The sequence below is a fragment of the Salvelinus alpinus genome, chromosome 33, assembly GCF_045679555.1.
Source record: "Salvelinus alpinus chromosome 33, SLU_Salpinus.1, whole genome shotgun sequence".
Taxonomy (NCBI): Eukaryota; Metazoa; Chordata; class Actinopteri; order Salmoniformes; family Salmonidae; genus Salvelinus; species Salvelinus alpinus.
The window spans coordinates 3,353,581-3,378,504 of NC_092118.1; the positions used below are offsets into that span (position 1 = coordinate 3,353,581).

General features: G+C 41.3%; 1 protein-coding gene across 2 annotated transcripts in view; it reads right to left on the reverse strand.

Moving 5' to 3' along the window:
• LOC139563269 (protein kinase C-binding protein NELL1-like) overlaps positions 1 to 24,924 on the reverse strand; it is a 498,410-nt gene that overhangs the window by 379,843 nt on the left and 93,643 nt on the right. For both annotated transcript variants that reach the window (XM_071381775.1, XM_071381774.1), the window contains exon 3: positions 22,985 to 23,135. In XM_071381775.1, coding sequence (XP_071237876.1) covers positions 22,985 to 23,135 — 151 coding nt within the window. The remainder of the gene's footprint in view (positions 1 to 22,984; positions 23,136 to 24,924) is intronic.

Here is a 24,924-nt window from a genome sequence, read left to right on the forward strand (position 1 = left end):
TCCACCAGAGATGTTGAAAGATTATTCAATTGTCTATCATAAGCCGCCTCATAGGTCGTTTTAGAGAAATTGGCAGTATGTCCGACCAGCCTCACAACCACAGACCACGTTTATGGTGAGTGGTATGTTGACATCAACATTGTGAACAGAGTGCCCCATGGTGGCGGTGGGGTTATGGTATGGACAGGAATTAGCTACGGACAACGAACGCAATTGCATTTTATTGATGGCAATTTCAATGCACAGTGACACTGTGATGAGATCCTGAGACCATTGTCATGCCATTCATCCACCGCCATCACCTCATGTTTCAGCATGATAATGCACGGCCAAATTCCTGGAAGCTGAAAATGTCCCAGTTCTGGGCTGCATACTCACCAGACATGTCACCCATTGAACATGTTTGGGATGCTTTGGATCGTTTTGTATGACAGCGTGTCAGGCCAATATCCAGTAAATTCGCACAGCGATTGGTGAGGAGTGGGACAACATTCCATAGGCCACAATCATCAGCCTGATCAACTCTATGCAAATGAGATGCGTTGCGCTGCATGGGGTAAATGGTGGTCACACCAGATACTGACTGGTATTCTGATCCACAACCCTACCTTTTTTAAAGGTATCTGTGACCAAGAGATGCATATCTGATGTCCCAGTCATGTGAACTCCATAGATAGGGCATCATTTATTTATTTCAATTGACTGATTTCCTTAAATGAACTGTAGGTAAGTAAAGTCATTGAAATTGTTGATTCTTGCAATTATATTTTTGTTCACTATAATTGTAACATTTGGACCTTGTAGCAGTTGTAAGGGCATGAAATCAGCAGAAGGCAAGGCAGGTTGACGTACTCAGTGTAGATTTATTTACAGGTCTTGGTGATCCGATGATGAAAGCGACATATCATAGACAATATACTAGTAGATATACGAAATATACACAGGCAATAGCCCAAAACATATGTATCAGGCTTTACATGTCCCATCTGAATGGACACTGGTAGAGGGTAAGACTGTACAGCCTCCCCTTGAGAAACCATATTGAATCTGTCTTAATTGAACCACCCATGGCGGATCTGGGATAATTGTCATCAGAAACGCTGACTAGCATAGCGTAGCATAGCGCCACAGGTAAATAATATTACTAGAAAATATTAATATTCATGAAATCACAAGTGCAATATTGCAAAACACAGCTTAGCCTTTTGTTAATCCATCTGTCGTCTCAGATTTTGAAATTATGCTTTACAGCGAAAGCAATACAAGCGTTTGTGTAAGTTTATCGATCGCTCGACAAAACAATAAGTACACCTAGCATCAAGTAACTTGGTTACGAAAATCAGAAAAGCAAAAAAAACGGTCGTCGTCTCCGGCCTACTAGCTGCCACCGATCCCCTTTTCTGTTTCATTTAGTTTTGTCTGATTTGTTGCACCTGTTTTGTGTTTAGGTTTATTGTGGGCTATTTAAACCCAGTTGGCCCGCCGACTTTTGTGCGGGCTTGTTTTTCTGTTTGTGGTGAATTGTTATTTCTTGTGGTGTCTGTTCCAAGTAGATTTAGTCCTGTTTGTTTTGGACTGTGACTTGACGCGCCCTTGTGTGTGTGGCGTAGCCGTCTCGCTGTTATTTTTGGAATATTAAATCCACTTGCTTCTGAACTACCCTGCTCTCTGCGCCTGACTCCTTTATCACCACTTTTGGAACTGTGACAATAATCCATCCTCAGGGTTTTTATATGGGCAATAGGGATGCATAGGAACAGAGAGGTTTCAAAAACAGGGACACTTCCTGATTGGATTTTCCTCCGGTTTTCGCCTGCAATATCAGTTCTGTTTAACTCACAGACAATATTAAGACAGTTTTGGAAACTTTAGAGTGTTTTCTATCCTAATCTGACAATTATATGCATATTCTAGTATCGGGGGCTGAGAAATAGGCAGTTTCAAATGGGTACGTTTTTTAGTCAAAAACTAAAATACCGCCCCCTAGTCTTAAGAAGTTTTAACAGGAGTGTGGAGCGCAGGCCACATAGCCTATTTCTTTGCGTACCGAGGCGCGCATACTCCTATTACGCACAACAAAACATAGGACACAGGCACACAGAACTCCAACCTTACCTGCGAAATATGAACAAAGGAAAACATACATTGAATTAAATAACCATAACTTTTACCTCATGAGTCTTGCCAACGTTCATGTGCACTATTAACATCGCGACCACTCAGAGCATGGTAAAAAATGGTTGGCTATTAAATGTAAATGTATCGTAAGCCTAACAGACAGAAACGTATACGTGTTGCAATAAACAATATGTGGATGGAATGATGACACGCTAGCAATTATTATAGTATTAGATGGAATATAGCTTTACCACACAGGACCTATGCATTTAAACATGTGAAAAGAAGAGAAAACAGTCTTCGCCACAGTAATAATTCATTTTAACAACAATTTACAAATGCAAGCTTCATAAGTAAATTACCAATTTCAAGCAATTGTTCCATACCAAAACACCAGTAGGCATATGCTAGAAATTGTTGCCCCATTTCTGGTAAGCTTGCAAAGTAAACAGTTAATAGTCTTGATCACTAAACAATTTTTGGAGCTGCATATTTATTTGTTAACTTCTCTAGTATAGGGGGCAGCATTTTCACGTTTGGATGAAAAGCGTGCCCAGAGTAAACTGCCTCCTACTCAGTCCCAGATGCTAATATGCAAATTATTATTAGTATTGGATAGAAAACTGTTTGAATCATGTCTGTGACTATAACAGAACTTATTTGGCAGGCAAAACCCCGAGGACAAACCATTCAGAATTTTTTTTTTGAGGTCACTCTCTTTTCAATGAGATTTCATTGGGAATCCAGATTTCTAAGGGACCTTCCTGCAGTTCCTATCGCTTCCACTGGATGTCAACAGTCTTTAGAAATTGGTTGATGTTTTTCCTTTGAGAAATGAAGACGTAGCCATGTACAGAATGAGGCTCCAGTGAAATGTACTGTTTGTTAGAGGCGCGTGACCAGAAAGCATGCTACACATTGTTTTCCTCCGGTATTGAACACAGATCATCCCGTCTTCAATTTTATCGATTATTAACGTAAAAAAAATACCTAAAGTTGTATTACAAAAGTAGTTTGAAATGTTTGGATAACGCTTACAGGTAACTTTTGAGATATTTTGGGGTCACGTTGTGCAAGTTGGAACCGGTGTTTTTCTGGATCAAACGCGCCAAATAAATTGACATTTTGGATATATATCGAGGGAATTAATCGAACAAAAGGACCATTTGTGATGTTTATGGGACATATTGGGGTGCCAACAGAAGAAGCTCGTCAAAGGTAAGGCATGAATTATATCTTTATTTCTGCGTGTTGTGTCGCGCCTGAAAGGTTGAAATATGGTTGTCTGTGATTGTTAGCTGGGGTGCTATCCTCAGATAATAGCATTGTTTGCTTTCACCGTAAAGCATTTTTGAAATCTGACACGTTGGCTGGATTCACAACAAGTGTAGCTTTAATTTGGTATATTGAAAGTTACATTTTTATAGTAATTTATTTGAATTTGGCACTCTGCATTTTCACTGGATGTTGGCCAGGTGGGACGCTACCGTCCCACATATCCCAGAGAGGTTAATGGCAATACTCTCTCCCTACAATTTGATGTTTGTGCTGCACTTGATCCTATAGCTGTACATTAATTCAGCAATCTGTTCGCTAGCCTACCCGATCTGTGTTGATTGACAGTTTGGTGATCCAATCAGAGTGCAAAGCGTGCGTTTCACTAGCCAATCTGTTGCATGTTTTTTTTGCATGTGCGAAGCTGCGGCTACTGTCTCCGGCTGTGTGTAGAGTAATCCACGTAGACTCTGTGCCACAAAATGAGTGACAAAACATTACAACACCTGGCCAAATAATTTTAAGTCTCAAGTCTTGAGGCTCCAAGTCAAGTCATTATATTTTTTATCACGTCAAGTCTCAAGTCATCAAATTCGTGACTCGAGTCAGACTTGACTCCAACTCATGTGACTCGAGTCCACAACTCCAGTGTATGTACATATTTACAACTAGTTTAAAATTCTATACAGTTGCTGCAGTTAGAAGTGGTGTGTAAACAAGGATACTTGTCCATAGAATGACGAGTGAGTAACAAGGATAAATGTCCATTGGGGTGCGAGGGGGAGGGTAAAATGTCCATAGGGGGAACAGGGGGAGGTAAAGATAGAAATTCCAGGGGGCAGGAGGGGGACAGGGGTAGCAGGTAGCTGACGAGTGGTGGCTATTCAGCAGTCTGATGGTCTGGGGGTAGAAGCTACTGGCCGGTCTGTCAGTTTTTGCCATGATGCTCCTATACTTTCCAGTGCTGTAGAAGCTGTGTTTCTTACACTCTTGTCCAGTACAATATTGACAATCCGGAGTTGCAATGCAGCAACTGTTTTCTTTCGGGGGATTACAGGAATGAAGTGGAAATCCCTAGCAAGCAAATTTCAATGATGCTCGAACTTATGGGGGAAACGTAAATTGGAACTTTCTCATTCTCAACTGCTGTGGTTGGACGCTGCTCGGGCTTGATGGATGTATCCCCGCATTGTCATCTGTCTCTATCCAAATGGCCTGTGCTACCTGGAACTTGCCTGCCAAGGAAGTCGTCTCCATCTGCTTCTCCTCCTCCATCTTGTGGTGGAGTAGACGGAGAACAGCAAGAGGATTGTTCCAATCAGCGCTGGTCCCATGTCAGAAGTAGTGGAAACCGAAGGCAGCGGCACTCGGGTAAATGGACTAGACTGTCTGCGATCGATATGAGGAATAGCTTCGCTGCACTGGTGCCTGATCTACCTCCACCTTCATCGCTGGGACTTCCTGGGACTTCGTTGTCGAGTTTGGCTCCTTTCCCTCTCTCTGGATCTGACGGGGCTCTCCGGCTGTGGTAGGTCTGGACCTATTCCCGGGAGCTGCGGGCATACGCTATCCTGCTTCTCATGGGCCCGTGAAAGGTTCCATGAATTGTGTGAGGGGTAGGAATGGACAGATTTCTCCATCCCCTTCTCCGGCCATTGTATTGGGCAGTTCAACGGTGAGAAATGTTTGTCCCTGGAGGAAACACGTTGTGGTATTCAGGAGCATGAGTACAGGATATCAATAAGCTGCTCCCAAACATTTTAAACTTGTATCAGGAAATTTGAGTCTATCATAGTTCATGTGGGATTCAATGACATTATGAAGGGCAGCTCAGAACAGCTGAAGATGGATTGTAAAGAACTGATTGGGTGTCACGTTCATCGTAAGGAATGGACCAAGGCGCAGCTTGCGTAGAGTTCCACATATTTTAATAAATAGAAACTCACCAAACAAAACAAACAAGCACAAACGAAACCTGACGTTCTGGACTACTCACAGGCAGCTACACAAACACAAGATCCCACAAAGCACAAAGGGGAAATGGTTGCCAAAATATGATCCCCAATCAGAGACAACGAAAAACAGCTGCCTCTGATTGGGAACCATAACAGGCCAACATCGACATATAAACGCCAAGATGACCCACCCTAAATCACACCTAACCAACATAGAGAATAAAAGCTCTCTATGGTCAGGGCGTGACAGTACCCCCCCCCCCCCCCAAGGTGCGGACTCAATAGGGGAGGGTCCGGGTGGGCATCTACCGTTGCGGGGCGAAGTACCCACTTGCGTCGTGGACACATCATCAGAGGAATCGGCCCGTAGTTCGTCGCCAGAGGAACCGGACTGTGGATCGTCGCCGGAGGAACCAGACCAGATGCTGCCACCACCATGGTTCACTGAAGATATGGTGCCATGTTTCCTCCAGATGTGACGCTTGGCATTCAGGCCAAAGTGTTCAATCTTGGTGTCATCAGACCAGAGATTTTTGTGTCTCATGGTCTGAGTCTTTAGGTGCCTTTTGGCAAACTCCAAGCAGGTTGTCATGTGTGTTTTACTGAGGAGTGTCTTCAGTCTGGCCACTCTACCATAAAGGCCTGATTGGTGGAGTGCTGCAGAGATGGTTGTCCTTCTTGAAGTTTCTCCCATCTCCACAGAGGCACCCTAGAGCTCTGTCAGAGTGAACATTGGGTTCTTGGTGACCTCCCTGACCAAGGCCCTTCCCCCCCGATTGCTCGGTTTCGCCCGGCGGCAAGCTCTAGGAAGAGTCTTGGTGGTTCCAAACTTGTCCCATTTAAGAATGATGGAGGCCACTGTGTTCCGGGGGACCTTCAATGCTGAAAAAAAAAATTGGTATGCTTCCTCTCATCTGTGCCTTGACACAATCCTGTTTCGGAGCTCTATGTACAATTCCTTTGACCTCATGGCTTAGATTTTGCTCTGACATGCAATGTCAACTGTGGGACCTTACATAGACAGGCGTGTGCCTTTCCAAATCATGTCCAATCAATTGAATTTACCACAGATGGACTCCAATCAAGCTATAGAAACATTTCAAGGATGATCAGTGGAAACAGGTTGCACCTGAGCTCAATTTCGAGTCTCATGGCAAAGGGTCTGAATACTACAGTACTAGTCAAAAGTTTGGACACCTACTTATTCAATTTTTTTTTCATTTTTACTATTTTCTACATTGTAGAATAATTGTGAATACATCAAAACTATGAAACAACACTTATGGAATCATGAAGTGACCAAAAAAGTGTTAAACAAATCTACATGTATTTTAGATTCTTCAAAGTAGCCATCCTTTGCCTTGATGACAGCTTTGCACACTCTTGGCATTCTCTCAACCAGCTTCACCTGGAATGCTTTTCCAACAGTCTTGAAGGAGTTCCCACATATGCTGAGCGCTTGTTGGCTGCTTTTCCTTCATTCTGCGGTCCAACTAATCCCAAACCATCTCAATTGGGATGAGGTCGGGTGATTGTGGAAGCCAGGTCATCTGATGCAGCACTCCATCATTCTCCTTCTTGGTGTGTTAGGTTACTGTCCTGTTGAAAAACAATTGATAGTCCCACTAAGCGCAAACCAGAAAGGGTGGCGTATTGCTGCAGAATGCTGCTAAATAAATTCTAAATAAATCACTGACAGTGTCACCAGCAAAACACCATCACACCTCCTCCTCCATGCTTCACGGTGGGAACCACACATACAGAGATCATCCGGTCACCTACTCGGTGTCTCACAAAAATCTCAAATTTGGACTCATCAGGACAAAGGACACATTTCCGCTGGTCTAATGTCCATTGCTCGTGTTTCTTGGCCCAAGCAAGTATTTTCTTCTTATTGGTGTCCTTTAGTAGTAGTTTATTTGCAGCAATTCAACCATGAAGGCCTGATTCACGCAGTCTCCTATGAACAGTTAATGTTGAGTGTCTGTTACTTGAACTCTTTGAAGCATTTACTTGGGCTGCAATTTCTGAGGCTGGTAACTCTAATGAACGTATCCTCTGCTGAAGAGGTAACTCTGGGTCTTCCTTTCCTGTGGTGGTCATCATGAGAGCCAGTTTCATCATAGTGCTTGATGGTTTTTGCGACTGCACTTGAAAAAACTTTCAACGTGATTGAAATGGTCCGTATTGACTGACCTTCATGTCTTAAATGAATGATGGACTGTCGTTTCTCTTTGCTTAATTGAGTTGTTCTTGACATAATATGGACTTGGTCTTTTTACCAAATACGGTTGTCTTCTGTATACCAACCATACCTTCTCACAACACAAATGATTGGCTCAAACGCATTAAGAAGGAAAGAAATTCCACAAATTAACTTTTAACAAGGCACACCTGTTAATAATTGAAATGCATTCCAGGTGACTACCTCATGAAGCTGGTTCGAGAATGCCAAGAGCGTGCAAAGCTGTCATCAAGGCAAAGGGTGGCTACTTTGAAGAATCTCAATTATAAAATTTATTTTGATTTGTTCAACACTGTTTTGGTTTCTACATGATTCCATATGTGTTATTTCATAGTTTTGATGTCTTCACTATTATTCTACAATGTAGAAAATAGTAAAACTAATGAAAAAACCCTGGAATGAGTAGGTTTGTCCAAACTTTTGACTGGTACTCTATGAAATGAAAGTATTTCATTTTTTAAATTTCTTTATAAATTTGCAAAATGTTCTGAAAACCTGTTTTCACTTACTCATTATGGGGTATTGTGTGTGGATTGATGATGATAAACATTTATTTAATCCATTTCAGAATAAGGCTGTAAAGTAACAAAATGTGAAAAAAGTCAAGTGGTCTGAATACTTTCCGAATGCAGTGTATAGTTGATGATCAGCATCCTCACAAATGTATTCCTTTTGTCCAGGTGGGTGAGGGCAGTGTGCAGTGCAATGGTGATTGCGTCGTGCATGAATCTGTCAGGGCGGTAGGTGAATTGGAAAGGGTCGAGTGTATCGGGGCGGGAGGAGGTGATGTAGCCTCTCGAAGCACTTCATGATGACTAGAGTACTACGTTTGGTAGTCATTCAGTTTAGTTACTTTCCCTTTCTTTGGAAAGAGGCATGCTACTGGAAATCTTAAAGCAGGTGGGGATAACGGCCTGTGCAAGAGAGAGATTGAAAATGACAGAAAACACATCTCCTAGCTGGTCTGCACATACTCTCTGACGACGCAGCTAGGGAAGCTGTCTGAGCCGGCAGCCTTGCGAGGGTTAACACGTTGAAATTATTTCTATGCGTCTTATATGGAGACCGTAAGCACGTAGTCCTCGTTGTCCTCAGGGTCTCTCCTCAGCGGATCAGAGTCGTTATGCTTGAAGAGGGAGACAAAGGTGTTTAGCTCGTCCAGTAGAGTGGCGTTGCTGTCCACAACTGGCTTTATTTTTGTCGTTAGAATGATGATTGTGAGAAGCCCCTGCCACATACACCTTGTGTCCGACCCCCTGAATTGTCCACACTTTGTGTCTCGTCACCTTGATTGATCTGGTAAGTTGTATTTGTTCTGTTTAACCATACGCTTGTCCCCGGTATCATCTGTTCTTCAGTTTCCTGACAAGGCTGCCGTCAATCCACGTGTTTTATGAGTCCGGTGGCTGAGTCGACGTATTCATTGACCTTATCTCCAGAGGCTACCGGAACATATTCCAGTCCATGTGAACAAAACAGTATTGGAGCGTGGATTCTGATTGATCAGACCAGCGTTGTACAGACCTAACCACCGGAACTTCCCTCTTGAGTCTTTGTTTGTAGGTGGGGAGGAGGTGGGGAGGAGCAAAATGGAGTCATGGTACGATTTGCCTAAAGGAGGACGGGAGAGGGCCTTATACCCGTGTCGGAAAGGTGTGTAGCAATGGGCAGCAGTGTAATTTCCATGAGTTGGACAGTCAATGTGTTAATAGTAATTCTGGAGCACGGTCCTCAAATTACTTTTGTTAAGTCCCCTGCAACAATGAACACTGCCTCATGATACACTGTCTCCAGTTTGTTCAGGGTCCAATGAAGATCCTTGAGAGCATTTTTGGTGTCAGCTTGGGGTGGGATGTACACAGCCATGGCAATAATCACTGAGAACTGTCTCGGAAGGTAAAAAACATTTGATGACCAAGTATTCCAAGTCAGGAGAGCAGAAGCTCCCAAGTTCCTGTACGCTTCCCACATCGCACCTCTTGTTATTAGTCATAAAGCAGATCCCACTGCCTTTGTTCTCGCCAGGGAGAGCCCGCTTCCTATCCGCTCGATGAACTGTAAAACCCGCTGGTTATATATAATCTGTTAGGATGTCGGAAGAAAGCCAAGTCTCAGAAAAACAGGATGTTGTAGATTCTGATGTCCCTCTGGTGGGAGATCCTCGCTCTGAGATCATCAAGTTAATTCACTAATTACTAAACATTGTGTGCTCTGCAATGGAGGACATGTCTCAATTGGACTAAGACCCTGCACGTCTGCCTCTCAATCAGAGTCTTCTGTCTTCTCCGGCAGGACTCCCAGGCTGACCGGCACCTTACCAAAGAAGCTACACAATTTTTCTGCAATCTCTAGGAATTTGGGAAGGTTGGGTGGACGGTGAGTACACAGAGATTCATATTCCAATAGTTCTACCTGGGTGTATGAAGTAATACACAAAACAAACTGAATAAGACCATTTTAGAAAAACAGAAAAAGTAGAAACCTGCAAAGTAGGCTAGGCTACCATATTCATCGTCGCCATCTTGGGTAGGCTATCATCTGATTATTGATGTAAAAATGTTAGTTAGCTATCTCAATAATTTTGTTACTGATGTAGGCTACCGGAACGCATGAGATAATTGTTTAAAACTTTATAATAAAGTATTTTACATTACTGGAGACTTTGGCAGAACCTTTTTTTAATAACGCAAATGATCGAAACGACACACTACTTGAACAATGACAAACTGAGATCTCAGATCAATAAAAATTACTTTTTTATCTTGAATCCATCCATGGCCTAGGTGTGTGGATACTATTATTATTATACAATATGAGGAGGATATTATAATCATAAAAAAACTTTCCAGTTTCACTAACCCACCCAATGAGGCGCAGCTCTCTCGCCATGCGGTCATGCCAAAAGACTATCTCTCTCTTGTTTAACTTTTTAAAACAATGTTTGCTCAATAAGTCCACTTGAAAGTTGATCAAATATTTTGGTAGCCTACAGCAGACAGATTAGAGTCTTGCATGCTGGGTACTGACAGATTTTCTGCGCGTTCCCGACTGTAGCCTATGCCCTAATATTGGGCTACACACAATCCATAGCTGGGCAATTTTTTAAAGACGCTATTGATCCTCTGTGGCAAAATTATAGGGCTACTCCTGGTGTAGTAGGTTATTCTTTATTTATGAACAGACAGCAATCATTATATAACTTTGGCAAATGTATTTCAATTCATCATGGGTGCTGCAGCACCTCTAGCACCCTTCCCGTGGCTATGATTCTATAAGTTCAAATATATGAGAAAGTACTGCTGTCAGCCAAACAGACCGAATCTTTATGATGATGTAAATCAAGTGCTGTCAAGTGTTAATCAAATGTTTTGTGGCTGTGGCAGTACTGTTAAATTTGGTGGCTTGCTTCACACACCAGACTGGTGACCACATTTCAAGCCATGCATGTTTGGATACCGGTCTCTGTGACCAACGGACAGGTAGGGGTGACTTAATGACTTGGGGGCAGTGTGTTCAGAACAACAATGACAAAAACTGTATTGAAAAAAAACACCCCAAAAGGGCACTTGGCAAGTGTGAGGGCAAAGAGGCAGGTGTTCGGGCACAGGTAGACCCTTATATGTGCATGTGTAGGCAAGCATAAAATGTCTGTTTTACTGTAAGCCTAGGGGCCTTGCTACATTTTCCTTTTCAGTATGGGGAAAGTAGTCTTTAAAAAACGTGTCAAGCTGGGAAGATAAGGTACTGTAAGTAAACAATTTTTCCCCACCGACTTTCCATCCATTTATCGCCTAGCCAGGCCCTATGCCAACCCTATTCATCACGACAGTGAGAGAGCCAGGGGGGCAATTTTTCAAAGAGCCAGTTCGTCTTTTATACCAAACACTCCCTCATCCACCGTTGTACCTTTTCACCAGGAAACACACAGCTACATCAACTCAGCATGTTCCCTTCAAAAGAGAAACGTTGCCCAGGCCCAGGAGGGAGGGATGTAGGGAAGGACGGAGGGAGGGGGAGAAAGATAGTCAGAGACCAAGTTGTAGTCCAAATGGCTACAAAGTATTTTCCCTATATAGTGCCCTAATTTTGACCAGAGCCCTATGGTCCCTAGTGCACTATAAAAGGAATAGTGAAATTTAGGTCCCAGAATTCGACAGCTTGACAAAAGGGCCAAGAAGTTGAGAGAGGGAGTGAAAAACCGGGGCTGCATCCCATCTAAAGTGTGTGTGCAAAGAGCCAGAGAGGCACTGGAGAGATGGCTTTGAGTTAGCTCATCACACACAGACAGACCATCAGAAGCCTCCACTGTTTTACAATGAGTACTGCTCTGCATGGGGACCTCTGAAAACTGCTTGCCGAGCATAAATGGGCCCTTTGTTCTATTCTATAGCTTGGTAGAACAGTAATAAAAAAAACATTTAATCTCCAAGTCCCCGATGCTAGAATATAAAGAGAAGCTTGGCACTTGCAGTGGAGAATGCCGAGGATGCTTTGATTGTGTTATGGCTGACTTATGAGGGAACAGAGAGGGGGAGAATTTTGGCCAGAAAGATGCCCATTTGGCAGTTGAATGCATGGTTATTTTAAATGAAGGACCGTGGTTGCGTCCAAAATGGCAATATACTACCTACATGGCGATCTACTTTTGACCAGAACCCTATGGGACATAGGCCATGTCATTAAAGACGTTATAATGTTGTGTTTTAAATGTAATTTCCACTCCTAACAAGAAAAAACAGTAAAGTTTTGAGCTTGATCTTTGAACTTCTAAGTACATTTTATGTAAATAGTGGATAGTATCCATTTACAATGCATTCGGAAAGTATTCAGACCTCTTGACTTTTTCCAGATATTGTTACGTTACAGCCTTATTATAACATTTATTAAATTGTTTTTTTCCCTCATCAATCTACACACAATACCCCATAATGACAAAACTTTTTTTTTTTTTTTTTTTTTTTTTTTTTTTGCAAAAATACTTTGAAGCACCTTTGGCAGTGATTACAGCCTTGGGTCTTCTTGGCTATGACGCTACAATCTTGGCACATCTGTATTTGGGGAGTATCTCCCATTCTTCTCTGCAAATCCTCTCAAGCTCTGTCAGGTTGGATTGGGAGTGTCGCTGCACAATTATTTTCAGGTCTATCTAGAGATGTTAGATCGGGTTAAAGTCCGGGCTCTGGCTGGGCCATTCCAGGACATTCAGAGACTTGGCTAGAAGCCACTCCTTCGTTATCTTGGCTGTGTGCTTAGGGTCGTTGTCCTGTTAGATGGTGAACCTTCGTCCCAGTCTGAGGTCCTGAGCACGCTGGAGAAGGTTTTCATAGAGGATCTCTCTGTACTTTGCTCCATTCATCAACCCCTAGATCCTAACTAGTCTCTCAGGCCATGCCACTGAAAAACATCCCCACAGCATGATGCTGCTACCACCATTCTTCACCGTAAGGATGATGCCAGGTGTCCTTCAAACGTGAGTCTTGGCATTCAGGCCAAAGAGTTCAATCTTGGTTTCATCAGACCAGCGAATCTTATTTCTCATGGTCTGAGACACTTTTGCTGAGGAGTGGCTTGCGTCTGGCCACTCTACAATAATGGCCTAATTGGTGGAATGCTGCAGGAATGGTTGTCCTTCTAGAAGGTTCTCCCATCTCCACAGAGGAGCTCTGTCAGAGTGACCATCGGGTTCTTGGTCACCTCCCTGACCAAGGCCCTTCTCCCCCAATTGCTCAGTTTGGCCAGGCAGGCTGCTCTAGGAAGCATCTTGGTGTTTCCAAACTTCTTCCATTTAAGAATGATGGAGGCCATGGTGTTCTTGGGGACCTTTAATGCTGCAGACTTTTTTTGGTACCATTCCCCACACACAGGTGCACACATTTGCACACACACATCTCAATACTATACTGAACAAAAATATAAACAACATGTAAGGTGTTGGTCCCATGTTTCATAAGCAAAAAATGTCTCTCCAATTTTGTGCAAAAATTTCTTTAGATCCATGTTAGTGTCCATTTCTCTTTTGACAAGATAATCCATTCACCTGACAGGTGTGGCATATCAAGAAGCTGATTAATAATAAACAGCATGATCACTACACAGATGCACTCTGTGCTGGGGACAATAAAAGGCCACTCTAAAATGTGCAGTTTTGTCACACAACACAATGTCACAAATGTCTCATGTTTTGATGGAGCGTGCAATTGGCATGCTGCCTGCAGGAATGTCCACCAGAGCATTGAATGTTAATTTCTCTACCATAATCCACCTCCAAAGTCGTTTTAGAGAATTTGGCAGTATGTCCATCTGGCCTCATAACCGCAGAGCACATGTAACCATGCCAGCTCGGGACCTCCACATCTAGCTTCTTCACCTGCGGGATCGTCTGAGACCAGCCACCCGGACAGCTGATGTAACTGAGGAGTTTTTCTGTCCTGAAAGCCCTTTTCCCACTTATGTGAAATACATAGATTAGGGCCTAATTAATTAATTTCAATTGACTGATTTCGTTATATGGACTGTAAATCTTTGATATTGTTGCATGTTGTGTTTGTATTTTCGTTCAGTATATCTACCATCTACCTCGTGCTAAAAATACCTCAGACAGAAATACAGTGGCCGTGTCCAGAATCTGGCTTGCCTCTCACATTTGTGGCCTGCTGGAGGTCATTTTGCAGGGCTCTGGCAGTGCTTCTCCTTGCACAAAGGCGGAGGTAGCGGTCCTGCTGCTGGGTTGTTGCCCTCCTACGGCCTCCTCCACGTCTCCTGATGTACTGGCCTGTCTCCTGGTAGCGCCTCCATGCTCTGGACACTACGCTGACAGACACAGCAAACTTTCTTGCCACAGCTCGCATTGATGTGCCATCCTGGATGAGCTGCACTACCTGAGCCACTTGTGTGGGTTGTAGACTCCGTCTCATGCTACCACTAGAGTGAAAGCACCGCCAGCATTCAAAAGTGACCAAAACATCAGCCAGGAAGCATAGGAACTGAGAAGTGGTCTGTGGTCACCACCTGCAGAACCACTCCTTTATTGGGGGTGTCTTGCTAATTGCCTATAATTTCCACATTTTGTCTATTCCATTTGCACAACAGCATGTGAAATTTATTGTCAATCAGTGTTGCGTCCTAAGTGGACAGTTTGATTTCACAGAAGTGTGATTGACTTGGAGTTACATTGTGTTGTTTAAGTGTTCCCTTTATTTTTTTGAGCAGTGTAGTTTAAGTTTACAGTATTTCCATTATAACCTTTTTAATGACATCACAAAATAAAAACCAATATGACATTAGTTTTCTATAGATCATCCCCACATTTTTATTTTAGAAATATTGTTCCCGTATTCACTTTGAATGTGTTAGAGTGTCGGCAGGAAAATACTGGAGGGGAAAGAAAAAGTTATCTTCTCCTGTAATTTCCGACAGGGTGTGAGCTGTCAAACCGGCAGCAACTCCCTCCTCCCCTCTTCTGTGGGTGAGAGAGGTCTGGTTATTTTCATCCATTATTAAGCTGACCTGACCCATTCAGATCCTCACAGGACAGTCATGACATCATGCACTCAAAGACTTGGCCTCTATTGGTTGACCGACCCAACTATAGCTACAGTAGGCTACTCATGATGTATTGCTTGTTTATTTTTTGCTTTTGATGCGCTTTGAGATTATGAAAGCGCTATAGAAATGTGATCAATTATTATTACATGAATGTGCCGGTGAAGCACAGGAAATTGATGAGGAAGTGTGGTTAAGTGTTGTTAAAGGGGAAATGTATTCGTACAGAACAACACATGATTTATATTTTATTTTTATTAAACCTTTATTTTGACAAGGAAGTCATACTGGGAGTAGGGTCTGGATAAATACATCAAACTTATATACAATATACAAAAATACCAAATATATAAAGAAAAACAAACACATTTATCAATATAGAGGTCTCTGATTATTTCTCTGAACTGACCAAGGGGTACCAGAACATCTAATTTCTGAGATCTCTGTGAGTTGTTCCACATAAAGCGAGCAAAACAACTAAAAGCAGCTTACCCATCTCTGTAGAGACTGAAGGGGCCTCGAGTGTTATCCAAGCCTTTGACCGGGTTTGGTAATTTGTAAGTCAAAATTGAATTAATGATGATAGATACATAGGAGGTTTCTGCTTGAGAGCTTTGTAAATAAACACAAAAGAGTGCTGCTCTCTCCTTAAACTCAAAGAGGCACAACCCACTTTCTGATACACACTTGTGAGTTCTATAACCATCACCAGTAATAAGGGCACAATGGGAAACAGCATCTAGTGGTTTAAGTTGAACCTTTTCATACGTGAGTTCCAAATATCTCTAACAGTTGCCCCAGCGTGAGTTGTTTTATGCACGAGATGTCAGAATGTTCCAACATGTGATTATTACTTAACAGGACAGTTAACACGCGCTGCCTGTTAGTTATCTATAGGCTATGTTTCAACTTGTCAATTTCAAATTCAAATGTTTTCCAACAAATTGAAATTTCTAAATTGAGTTGAGTTGAGTTTGAATTGAGGTGTGTTCCGCCTCATTAATTCACATAGAAGTAGCCCATTTCAGCGTTGCGAACAATTTATGTTTGAGGCTTTACTGAGCCGACAAACTTCTCTCTTCGAAGAGAGCCCACGCACTTCACTAATGTTAGCGCAGATCAAGTATGCAGATATTTGCGCAGTCTTGTACGAATTGGAACATTTTCTGGCTGGCGCTTGCATTGCCTTCCTTGTTGTTCTCCTTACAAATAATAACTTTGGACAAGTGTGCATTCCTATCAAAGTAAGTTCCTTATTTTCTGTATATCGTGTTGTCGTTTCTACTGTATGGAGCATAATGTATTTACAGTTTTATTCACATGTTTTCAAGTTCTGGTGACAAATAATGCATTCTGATTATTGCATAGCTTGTAATGGACACCTATGATGTGTGTAAAATACTTTTATGAAGGTTGCAATGATTATAATGAGCTATAATGCTAAGCTGTTTGCCAGCTATGTGTGGCGCTATGTTGGTTGACATTATACAATGCATTCTGGGTGTCAAGTAAACATCTGCCAGACCAAAGATGTTATAATGAGGTGATGGAATGGTTCACTCATCTTTCGGATAAACTTCCAGAAGTGAATGAATGGAAGTGAATGATCGTAGACAACACACCCCCTTCAACATGCATACTATAAACAGACCAAACTCATCTTGTCTCCTCTTATTATCTTTGATTGATGTGAAAAAACAAACATGCCGGCGTGCGCAAAAGACCCATCGTCGGATTACTTTTAGATTTTTAGAAAGTGTTTTACTCCATTTTTTTGATCAATGGTGATGTGATTAATTATAAATAGTAATTGCTATTAGCTAATTCATATTGTAGTTCCTGTCAGCCGAGAGTTATAAAAATATGACTGCTTGTGCTAGGACAATGTAGCTTACATTTTCCAGTTTGGATGATTGTGTTATGCTGTTGCTACTTCTGTGAATGTCTGAATATTTCATCCAAAAATAAACTGTTAACATTCTGGACATAACTTTGAAAGGAAAGTTATGTTTCCGTGAAAAATGTTTCTGTGAAAAAAGCTCAAATGCTGATTGTTGTGTCAAACGAAACTGGACGTTCTAAAAAAGCGTTCTAATCACACCAGTTTGAGTGTCCGCTGCAGGGACCACTGTAGAATGATCACACCCGCTTGTTGGTACGTGTGAAAAGGTAAAATGCTGCTGCATGCATATAGATAATATCCCTATAATCAAATTAGACATAAAAGTGGCCTGGACAATTGTATTCCTGTTAACAAAAGTCAGACATGGTTTGTTTTTGTAGAAGAAACCCACCCTAAACTTCAACTTATTCACCAGCTCAGTGACATGTTTTGTTTTGTTGCTTAGGGTTCTCCCACTTCTTTTTCACCCATGCATGTGACAGCTGCCACTCCAGCCCACACTCTTCATGTAGATTCTGAAAAGACATTGGATGAAGTACATTATCCAGAACATGAGCAGAGTAAAGAATTGTGTGAACTTTCTGTAGATAGCTAGACTGTGCAGTGAATATACTTGGTCAAATTGGAGGGCCAAGGTGAAACAGTGACAAGTGCAATTTCCCATTACTTTTACCATAACAGGTTATGTGCAATAAAACTAGCTAGACCCATTCAGGCTGTAACTGTTCAGGTAGAAACTAATAGTGTATAGCATGAACATTATAATCAGGTCAACACAAATAAATCGAAATGGAAAATCAGTAGAACTAGAAGAAAAGAGACCAACACCACTGTGGAAATTACTAATTTAGGCTAGCGCGTTATTAACGTTAGCTAGTAGCAGTGCATAGTGCCATGGCAAGAGCACTAACTATGGCCACGTGACTTAATCAAAACCTTTTTTTACAGCATTTCTCCTATCGTGTTTGCCACTGAACTAAATGCCTGGTATTGTCATCAGACCCTGTAACAGTTTACACACAAGCCCTGGTATTTACAACAAGTAGCTAGCTAGCTAGCTAATTAGGCCAATCTTAAATATGAAGTTGTCGCTCGATAGCAAGCAAGTAACGCTATAGCTAACGTTAATGTTCGAACAGTTATAACTTCTAGTCCTACTACAGCACGTAGCTAGCTAAAGCCACGGCAGGCAGTACGCTGCAGATCTGTTGCAAATAAGTAATGTTATAATGAAATAGTCGTGATCATTTTAAGAACAAAAAAATACTTACATTTGAACACCACTGCAGAAGCTTCGCTATTCGCCATCATTCAAGTTGTTTTGTTGTTTACTTGACGAGATCTAGCTATCAAAATGCACAGCCCTACTCTTCCAATGCACTGTGGATGTGAAATTCACAAAAAGTATGCAGCGAATTCTACAAGATGAAAAGTCAAAATAATATAACATCCTGGCATGTAAAGCATAATGAATTTTCAAAAAACCACAGTTTTTTCCCACTATTTGTTGATTTCAGTAGCACATTCCAATATCTAATTAACACTAGCGTCGCAAAAATAACCATTATTGTTTTTGTGAAGGCCTTAGGTAGAATTTATTAGAATGTAAATTTTTTCAAATAACACAATAGCATTTTCATTAGTTATGTTACTGTAGGCTATATGTAAAAACAAAAAACATGAAATTCAAGTGTTCAATCAATTTTATTCATGGAGTGTCTTTGTTACAACTATGAAACAGAATGTGTTAGAACACAGTAAAAGCTTATTTTTATAAAGACAAAATACAATTTAAATAACCCAACCACCAAGACCCACGGTCAAGACACGTGGTCAAATGATGAAAAAATCAGTAGCCTATACATTATTATAAGCGCCAAGTGAACTTAATAAATAGTGAACCTTAGCTCAAAAGCAATAATGGCATTATTGAATATAAATGTTGATATGACAGCAGTCAAAAATAGTCAATTATTTTCAGTGTCACGTTCTGACCTTAGTTCATTTTGTCTCTATTTTGGTTTGGTCAGGGCGTGAGTTGGGGTGGGCATTCTATGTTTTGTATTTCTGTGTTTGGCCTGGTATGGTCCCAATCAGAGGCAGCTGTCAATCGTTGTCTCTGATTGAGAACCATACTTAGGCAGCCTGTTCCCACCTGTGTTTGTGGGTAGTTGTTTCCTGTTTTGTGTTGTGTCACCTTGCAGGACTGTTTCGATTTTCGTTGTTTCACTTTTGTTATTTTGTGTCTGTGTTCAGTTGTAATAAATTTAACATGGACACGTACCACGCTGCATTTTGGTCCGATCCTTCCTATTCCTCGTCCGAAGAAGACGACGATCGTTACAGTCAGCTCGTGCTTTTCTGCATCGTCACGCAATGGCATCAGTTGGATTTCATTTAGCTGTTAACCCTTGTCCTAACAGTTGACACAATTTTCATAACATTCCCTTGCTTGACAAACTTTGACATACCTTTGTTTGGTTGTAGTGCGTAATAGTCTCCGGTTTTCTCTTTGTGTCCTGTCGTTCTTCAGCACCATTGTATTGTAGTGGAGTACAATGGCTGTGCCGGTGCCTTATTTTGCACAGATGGAGGGAGCTCCCTTCTTCCTTTGTTCATGAGGCAGGCCAGACTTGTTTTCCTTGCAAGCAAGTTGTTCTCCAATTACAGTGAAATTAAGAAATTGTCCATGGTGACAATTCTCCCCTTGCCAACATAAGGTTCCACAAGCCTCATCAGCACATTCTTCGACACTAGCTCACCTGCTGTGCTGCCTGATGTGGATATTTTCCCAGATATTGAAAGCCATTCAACATGTACAAATATGCATGCTCTCATTGTGTAGCCTACTCCAAGTAGGCCAGAGTAGACTGATAAGACACCGTTTTAAGATAAAAATGAGAATGGATCAATACAATGAATGGCCCGCCCTGTTCTTCATTCACAATTGGTGATCACATAATTATGCATTATTCGCTTCCTCTAACTCACCCATTCTCCCCATCATACTTTCGTTTATTTATATCATCTGTTGTTAATAAGTGTGAAATTAGTTTCGGTATAGTTTAGGTTCAAGGCAATTATCGGGGTGATTATCAGCTGGGGACTGCACTCCCATAGGGCGGTGCACAATTGGCCCAGCGTTGTCCGGGTTAGGGTTTGGCCGGGGTAGGCCTAGTTAAATGAAAAAAAACTTTCAACTGTCAGAAGAAGGAGCCCTACTGTTGGGAGAAGGAGATGTCCTCCTAAAACTGGTTATAACTCCAGTTCTGTTTGTGATATTAAGATGCTTACACCAACAGTGTGTTATATAGACTTATTTAAGTGTCACGTTCGTCATAAGGAGTAGACCAAGATGCAGCGTGGTATGTTTCCATCCTTTATTATGGAATAGAAAACTTCAAAGAACAAAAACAACAAAACGTGACGCGAATATAATGCTCACAGGCAACTAAACATAGACAAGATCCCACAAAGCACAATGGGAAAATGGCTACCTAAATATGATCCCCAATCAGAGACAACAATAAACAGCTGCCTCTGATTGGGAACCATACTAAGCCAACATAGAAATATAATTCACCTAGATAACCCACCCTTAAATCACACCCCAATCTAACCAACATAGAGAATAAAAGCTCTCTATGGTCAGGGCGTGACATTAATTACCGCAGCAGCTTTCCAATCTATGGGAATCTCAGACGATACGAAAGAAAGGTTGAACAGGCTAGTAATAGGGGTTGCAATAATTTCGGCAGATAATTTTAGAAAGAGAGGGTCCTGATTGTCTAGCCCGGCTGATTTGTAGGGGTCCAGATTTTGCAGCTCTTTCAGAACATCAGCTATCTGGATTTGGGTGAAGGAGAGTGGGGGAGGTTTGGGTGAGGTGCTGTGGGGAGCGCAGGGCTGTTGACCGGGGTAGGGATAGCCAGGTGGAAAGCATGGCCAGCCGTAGAAAAATGTTGTTTTATCGGTAGTGACAGTGTTTCCTAGCCTCAGTGCAGTGGGCAGCTGGGAGGAGGTGCTCTTATTCTCATGCTCTTATTTACTCTCATGGGTGGCCAATAAGATCTAGTTGAAAGCCATGCCTCCTGAAAATAACCTAAGGATTACATAAAAAATGACCCAGCTGCTAGGTCAACCCAGCATGAGGGTAAAAAATGCCCAACTGATGGTTAAATTAACCCATGTTTGTGTAATCCCAACTACCAAACCTACTGGGTTATTCACGTAACACAACTGGCTGGGTTAAAACAACCCACTGTGTGTTCTGTCCAGTATTTAACCAGCGCTGGGTTACTAAATAACCCAAATCGGGTTGTTTTTAACACAGCATTTTTAGAGTGAGGATAAAACTAACTGGAATGGAGCTAAGCACAGGCAAAATCCAAGAGGAAAACCTTTCCACCAGACACTGGAAGACAAATTCACCTTTCAGCAGGACAATAACCTAAAACACAAGCCCAAATCTACCCTGGAGATGTTTACTATGACAGTGAATGTTCCTGATTGTCCGAGTTACAGTTTTGATTAAATCTACTTGAAAATCTATGGCAAGACTTAAACATGTCTGTATAGCAATGAACAACAATTTTGCAGAGCTTGAATAATTTTGGAAAGAATAAAGGGTACATATTGCACAATCCAGTTGTGCAAAAACCTCTGACACTCAGCAAAAGTTTGTGAAAAATATTATTTCAATTTTTTTGTGTTATATTCCATTATATTCTTCTCACAATAAAATACAGTGAGCCCCAAAAGTGTAGGGACAGTGACATTTTTTATTGTTGTTTTGGCTCTGTACTCCAGCACTTTGGATTTTAAATGAAAAGTGCCGACTGCCAGCTTTAATTTGAGGGTATTTTCATCTACATTGGGTGAATCATTTAGAAATTACAGCAGTTTTTGTACATAGTCCCACCATTTTAGTGGACCAAAAGTATTGGGACAAATTCACTTAAAAGTGTATTAAAGTAGTAACATGTAAAATATTTGGTCCCATATTCATAGCACACAATGACTACATTTGTTGGATACATTTGTTCTGGTTGTGTTTCAGATTATTTTGTGCCCAATATAAATGTATGGTAAGTAATGTAATGTGTCATTTTGGAGTAACTTTTATTGTAAATAAGAATATAATATGTTTCTAAACACTTCTACATTAGTGTGGATGCTACCATGATAATGAATAATCCTGAATTAATCATGAATAATGGTGAGTGAGTAATTTACACACGCATAAATATCACACGCTAACCTCTCACCATTGCAATATGAAGGGAGGTTAGCATTTTTAATGGGTATGATATGTATGCCTCTGTAACTTTCTCCGTCATTGTATCATTTCAAATCCACAGTTCTGGAGTATAGAACCAAAATAACAACAAATTTGTCACTGTCCCAATACTTCTGGAGCTTACTGTATATGTGTGTTGACTGTGACAAGGGCACAACTCACAGACACACACAAAATACAGAGATACTGTAATGTACATTTGTGACTGAAGGTATTTGAAATGGCTGGAGGGGGAGTTAACCTTAACACAACATACAGATGCTGGATTATCAATGACTGTCTGATCCTCAAGTATGATGTCCTTCTGTCATTTGCCAATGTGAGAGATAAAAACAAATAGGCAACATATTTTTTCGGTCCAAATTATGCAAGTACAAAACCATGCCGTCAGCAAGTTACACATATCTCATTCCTTTCCCTTCTTCATTCACATAAGCAGAATAATCTGACATTGATCTTTTCAACCGGCTGATCAAATCCGTCTTGCAAATGCTCAAGGAATGAATGCGACAAGAAGTAACCTGCGGGTTCACTTCCAACAGGGCCCATTCAGAGTCACAGCTGGGAAAGTCAGCTGACGATAGTGGTGGCAGATAGAGAAAGTAGCTGCTGACAAGGCAGTAATAAAAGGATTAAATATGCATTACCTGTGTTCAGCTTCATGGATGGAGAAGATGACTCCTGACGTGGAGGACTTCTGCTGGATGGACGCCAGGAAGGTAAATTCACTTTTACTCCTGAAGAGCTGCACCACCTTCTCTGTGATGTGGGCTGGCGCGTGGACTGCTCTCCCCACATCTGGGGGATGAGAGAGAAAGAACAGCAATCAGGGAAAGGCATGTTCGCTGCTTTCACAGTCGACGAGTCGACATCCTGTCTGCCTGCTAAGGTTCAGGCTTCACCAAGTAGGGGAAAAGAAGACAGAAAAGTGATTGTGTCCCGAATGGCAACATGTTCGCAATGTTGTGCGATACATTTGACCGGGCGAATACGGCCATTTGGGACACACACAGAGGAAAACAATGTCTGAGGCAGGGCCTGAAACACTGCTAACTGCTAACGTTTTGTAAATAAGAATTTGTTCTGAACTGACTTGTTAAATAAATGTAAAAATAAACTTAAAAAAAAAACTCATGACACAGATAAGGCATAGCATCTGTACGCATTATTCAACATAAAGAATTGAACAATTAACACTAACACACACTCGGTGTTAAGCAAGAACAAAAATATATATGACACTTTTACCTGGATGCAGTCCCAACCCAGAAGTGCGTTAAACACAGCAAATGTTTGGAACATTAGGATGAAATGTCCAATAACAAGTACAACAGCAAAACCTCCATCTAAACTCAGCAAAAAAAGAAACGGCCCTTTTTCAGGACCCTGTCTTTCAAAGAAAATTCGTAAAAATCCAAATAACTTCACAGATCTTCATTGTAAAGGGTTTAAACACCATTTCCCATGTTTGTTCAATGAACCATAAATAATTCATGAACATGCACCTGTGGAACGGTCGTTAACTTCTTGTGGCTGCAGGGGCAGAATTGAGTAGCTTGGATGAAAAGGTGCCCAGAGGTGCCCAGAGTAAACTTCCTGCTCCTCAGTCCCAGTTGCTAATATATGCATATTATTATTATTAGTATTTGATAGAAAACACTCTGAGGTTTCTAAACCTGTTTGAATGATGTCTGTGAGTATAACAGAACTCATATGGCAGGCAAAAACCTGAGAAGGTTTGTAGGTTTTCAACTCATCGCCTATCGAATACACAGTGTTATATGGGTCAGTGTGCACTTCCTACGGCTTCCACTAGATGTCAACAGTCTGTAGAACCTTGTCTGATGCTTCTACTGTGAAGTGGGGCCGAAGGAGACAGGAATGAGTAAGGTCTACCATGACCTGACCATGCGCGTTCACATGAGAGGGAGCTCTGTTCCATCGCACTTCTGAAGACAATGGAATTCTCCGGTTGGAACTTTATTGAAGATTTATGTTAAAAACATCCTAAAGATTGATTCAAAACATCGTTTGACATGTTTCTACTGACTGTTACGGAACTTTTTGACATTTCGTCTGCTTTTAGTGAACGCGCTTCCTGACTTTGGATTTGTTTACCAAACACGCTAACAAAAATAGCTATTTGGACATAACCGAACAAAACAAACATTTATTGTGGAAGTGGGAGATCAGCAAAGGTAGGTGAATATTTATAATGCTATTTATGACTTTTGTTGTCTCCACAATTTGGTGGGTAACTGTATGGCTTGCTTTTGTGGCTGAACGCTGTTCTCAGATTATTGAATATTGTGCTTTTGCCGTAAAGCTATTTTGAAATCTGACACAGCAGTTGCATTAAGAACAAGTGTATCTTTAATTCTACAGTGGGGAGAACAAGTATTTGATACACTGACAATTTTGCAGGTTTTCCTACTTACAAAGCATGTAGAGGTCTGTAATTTTTATCATAGGTACACTTCAACTGTGAGAGAAGGAATCTAAAACAAAAATCCAGAAAATCACATTGTATGATTTTTAAGTAATTAATTTGCATTTTATTGCATGACATAAGTATTTGATACATCAG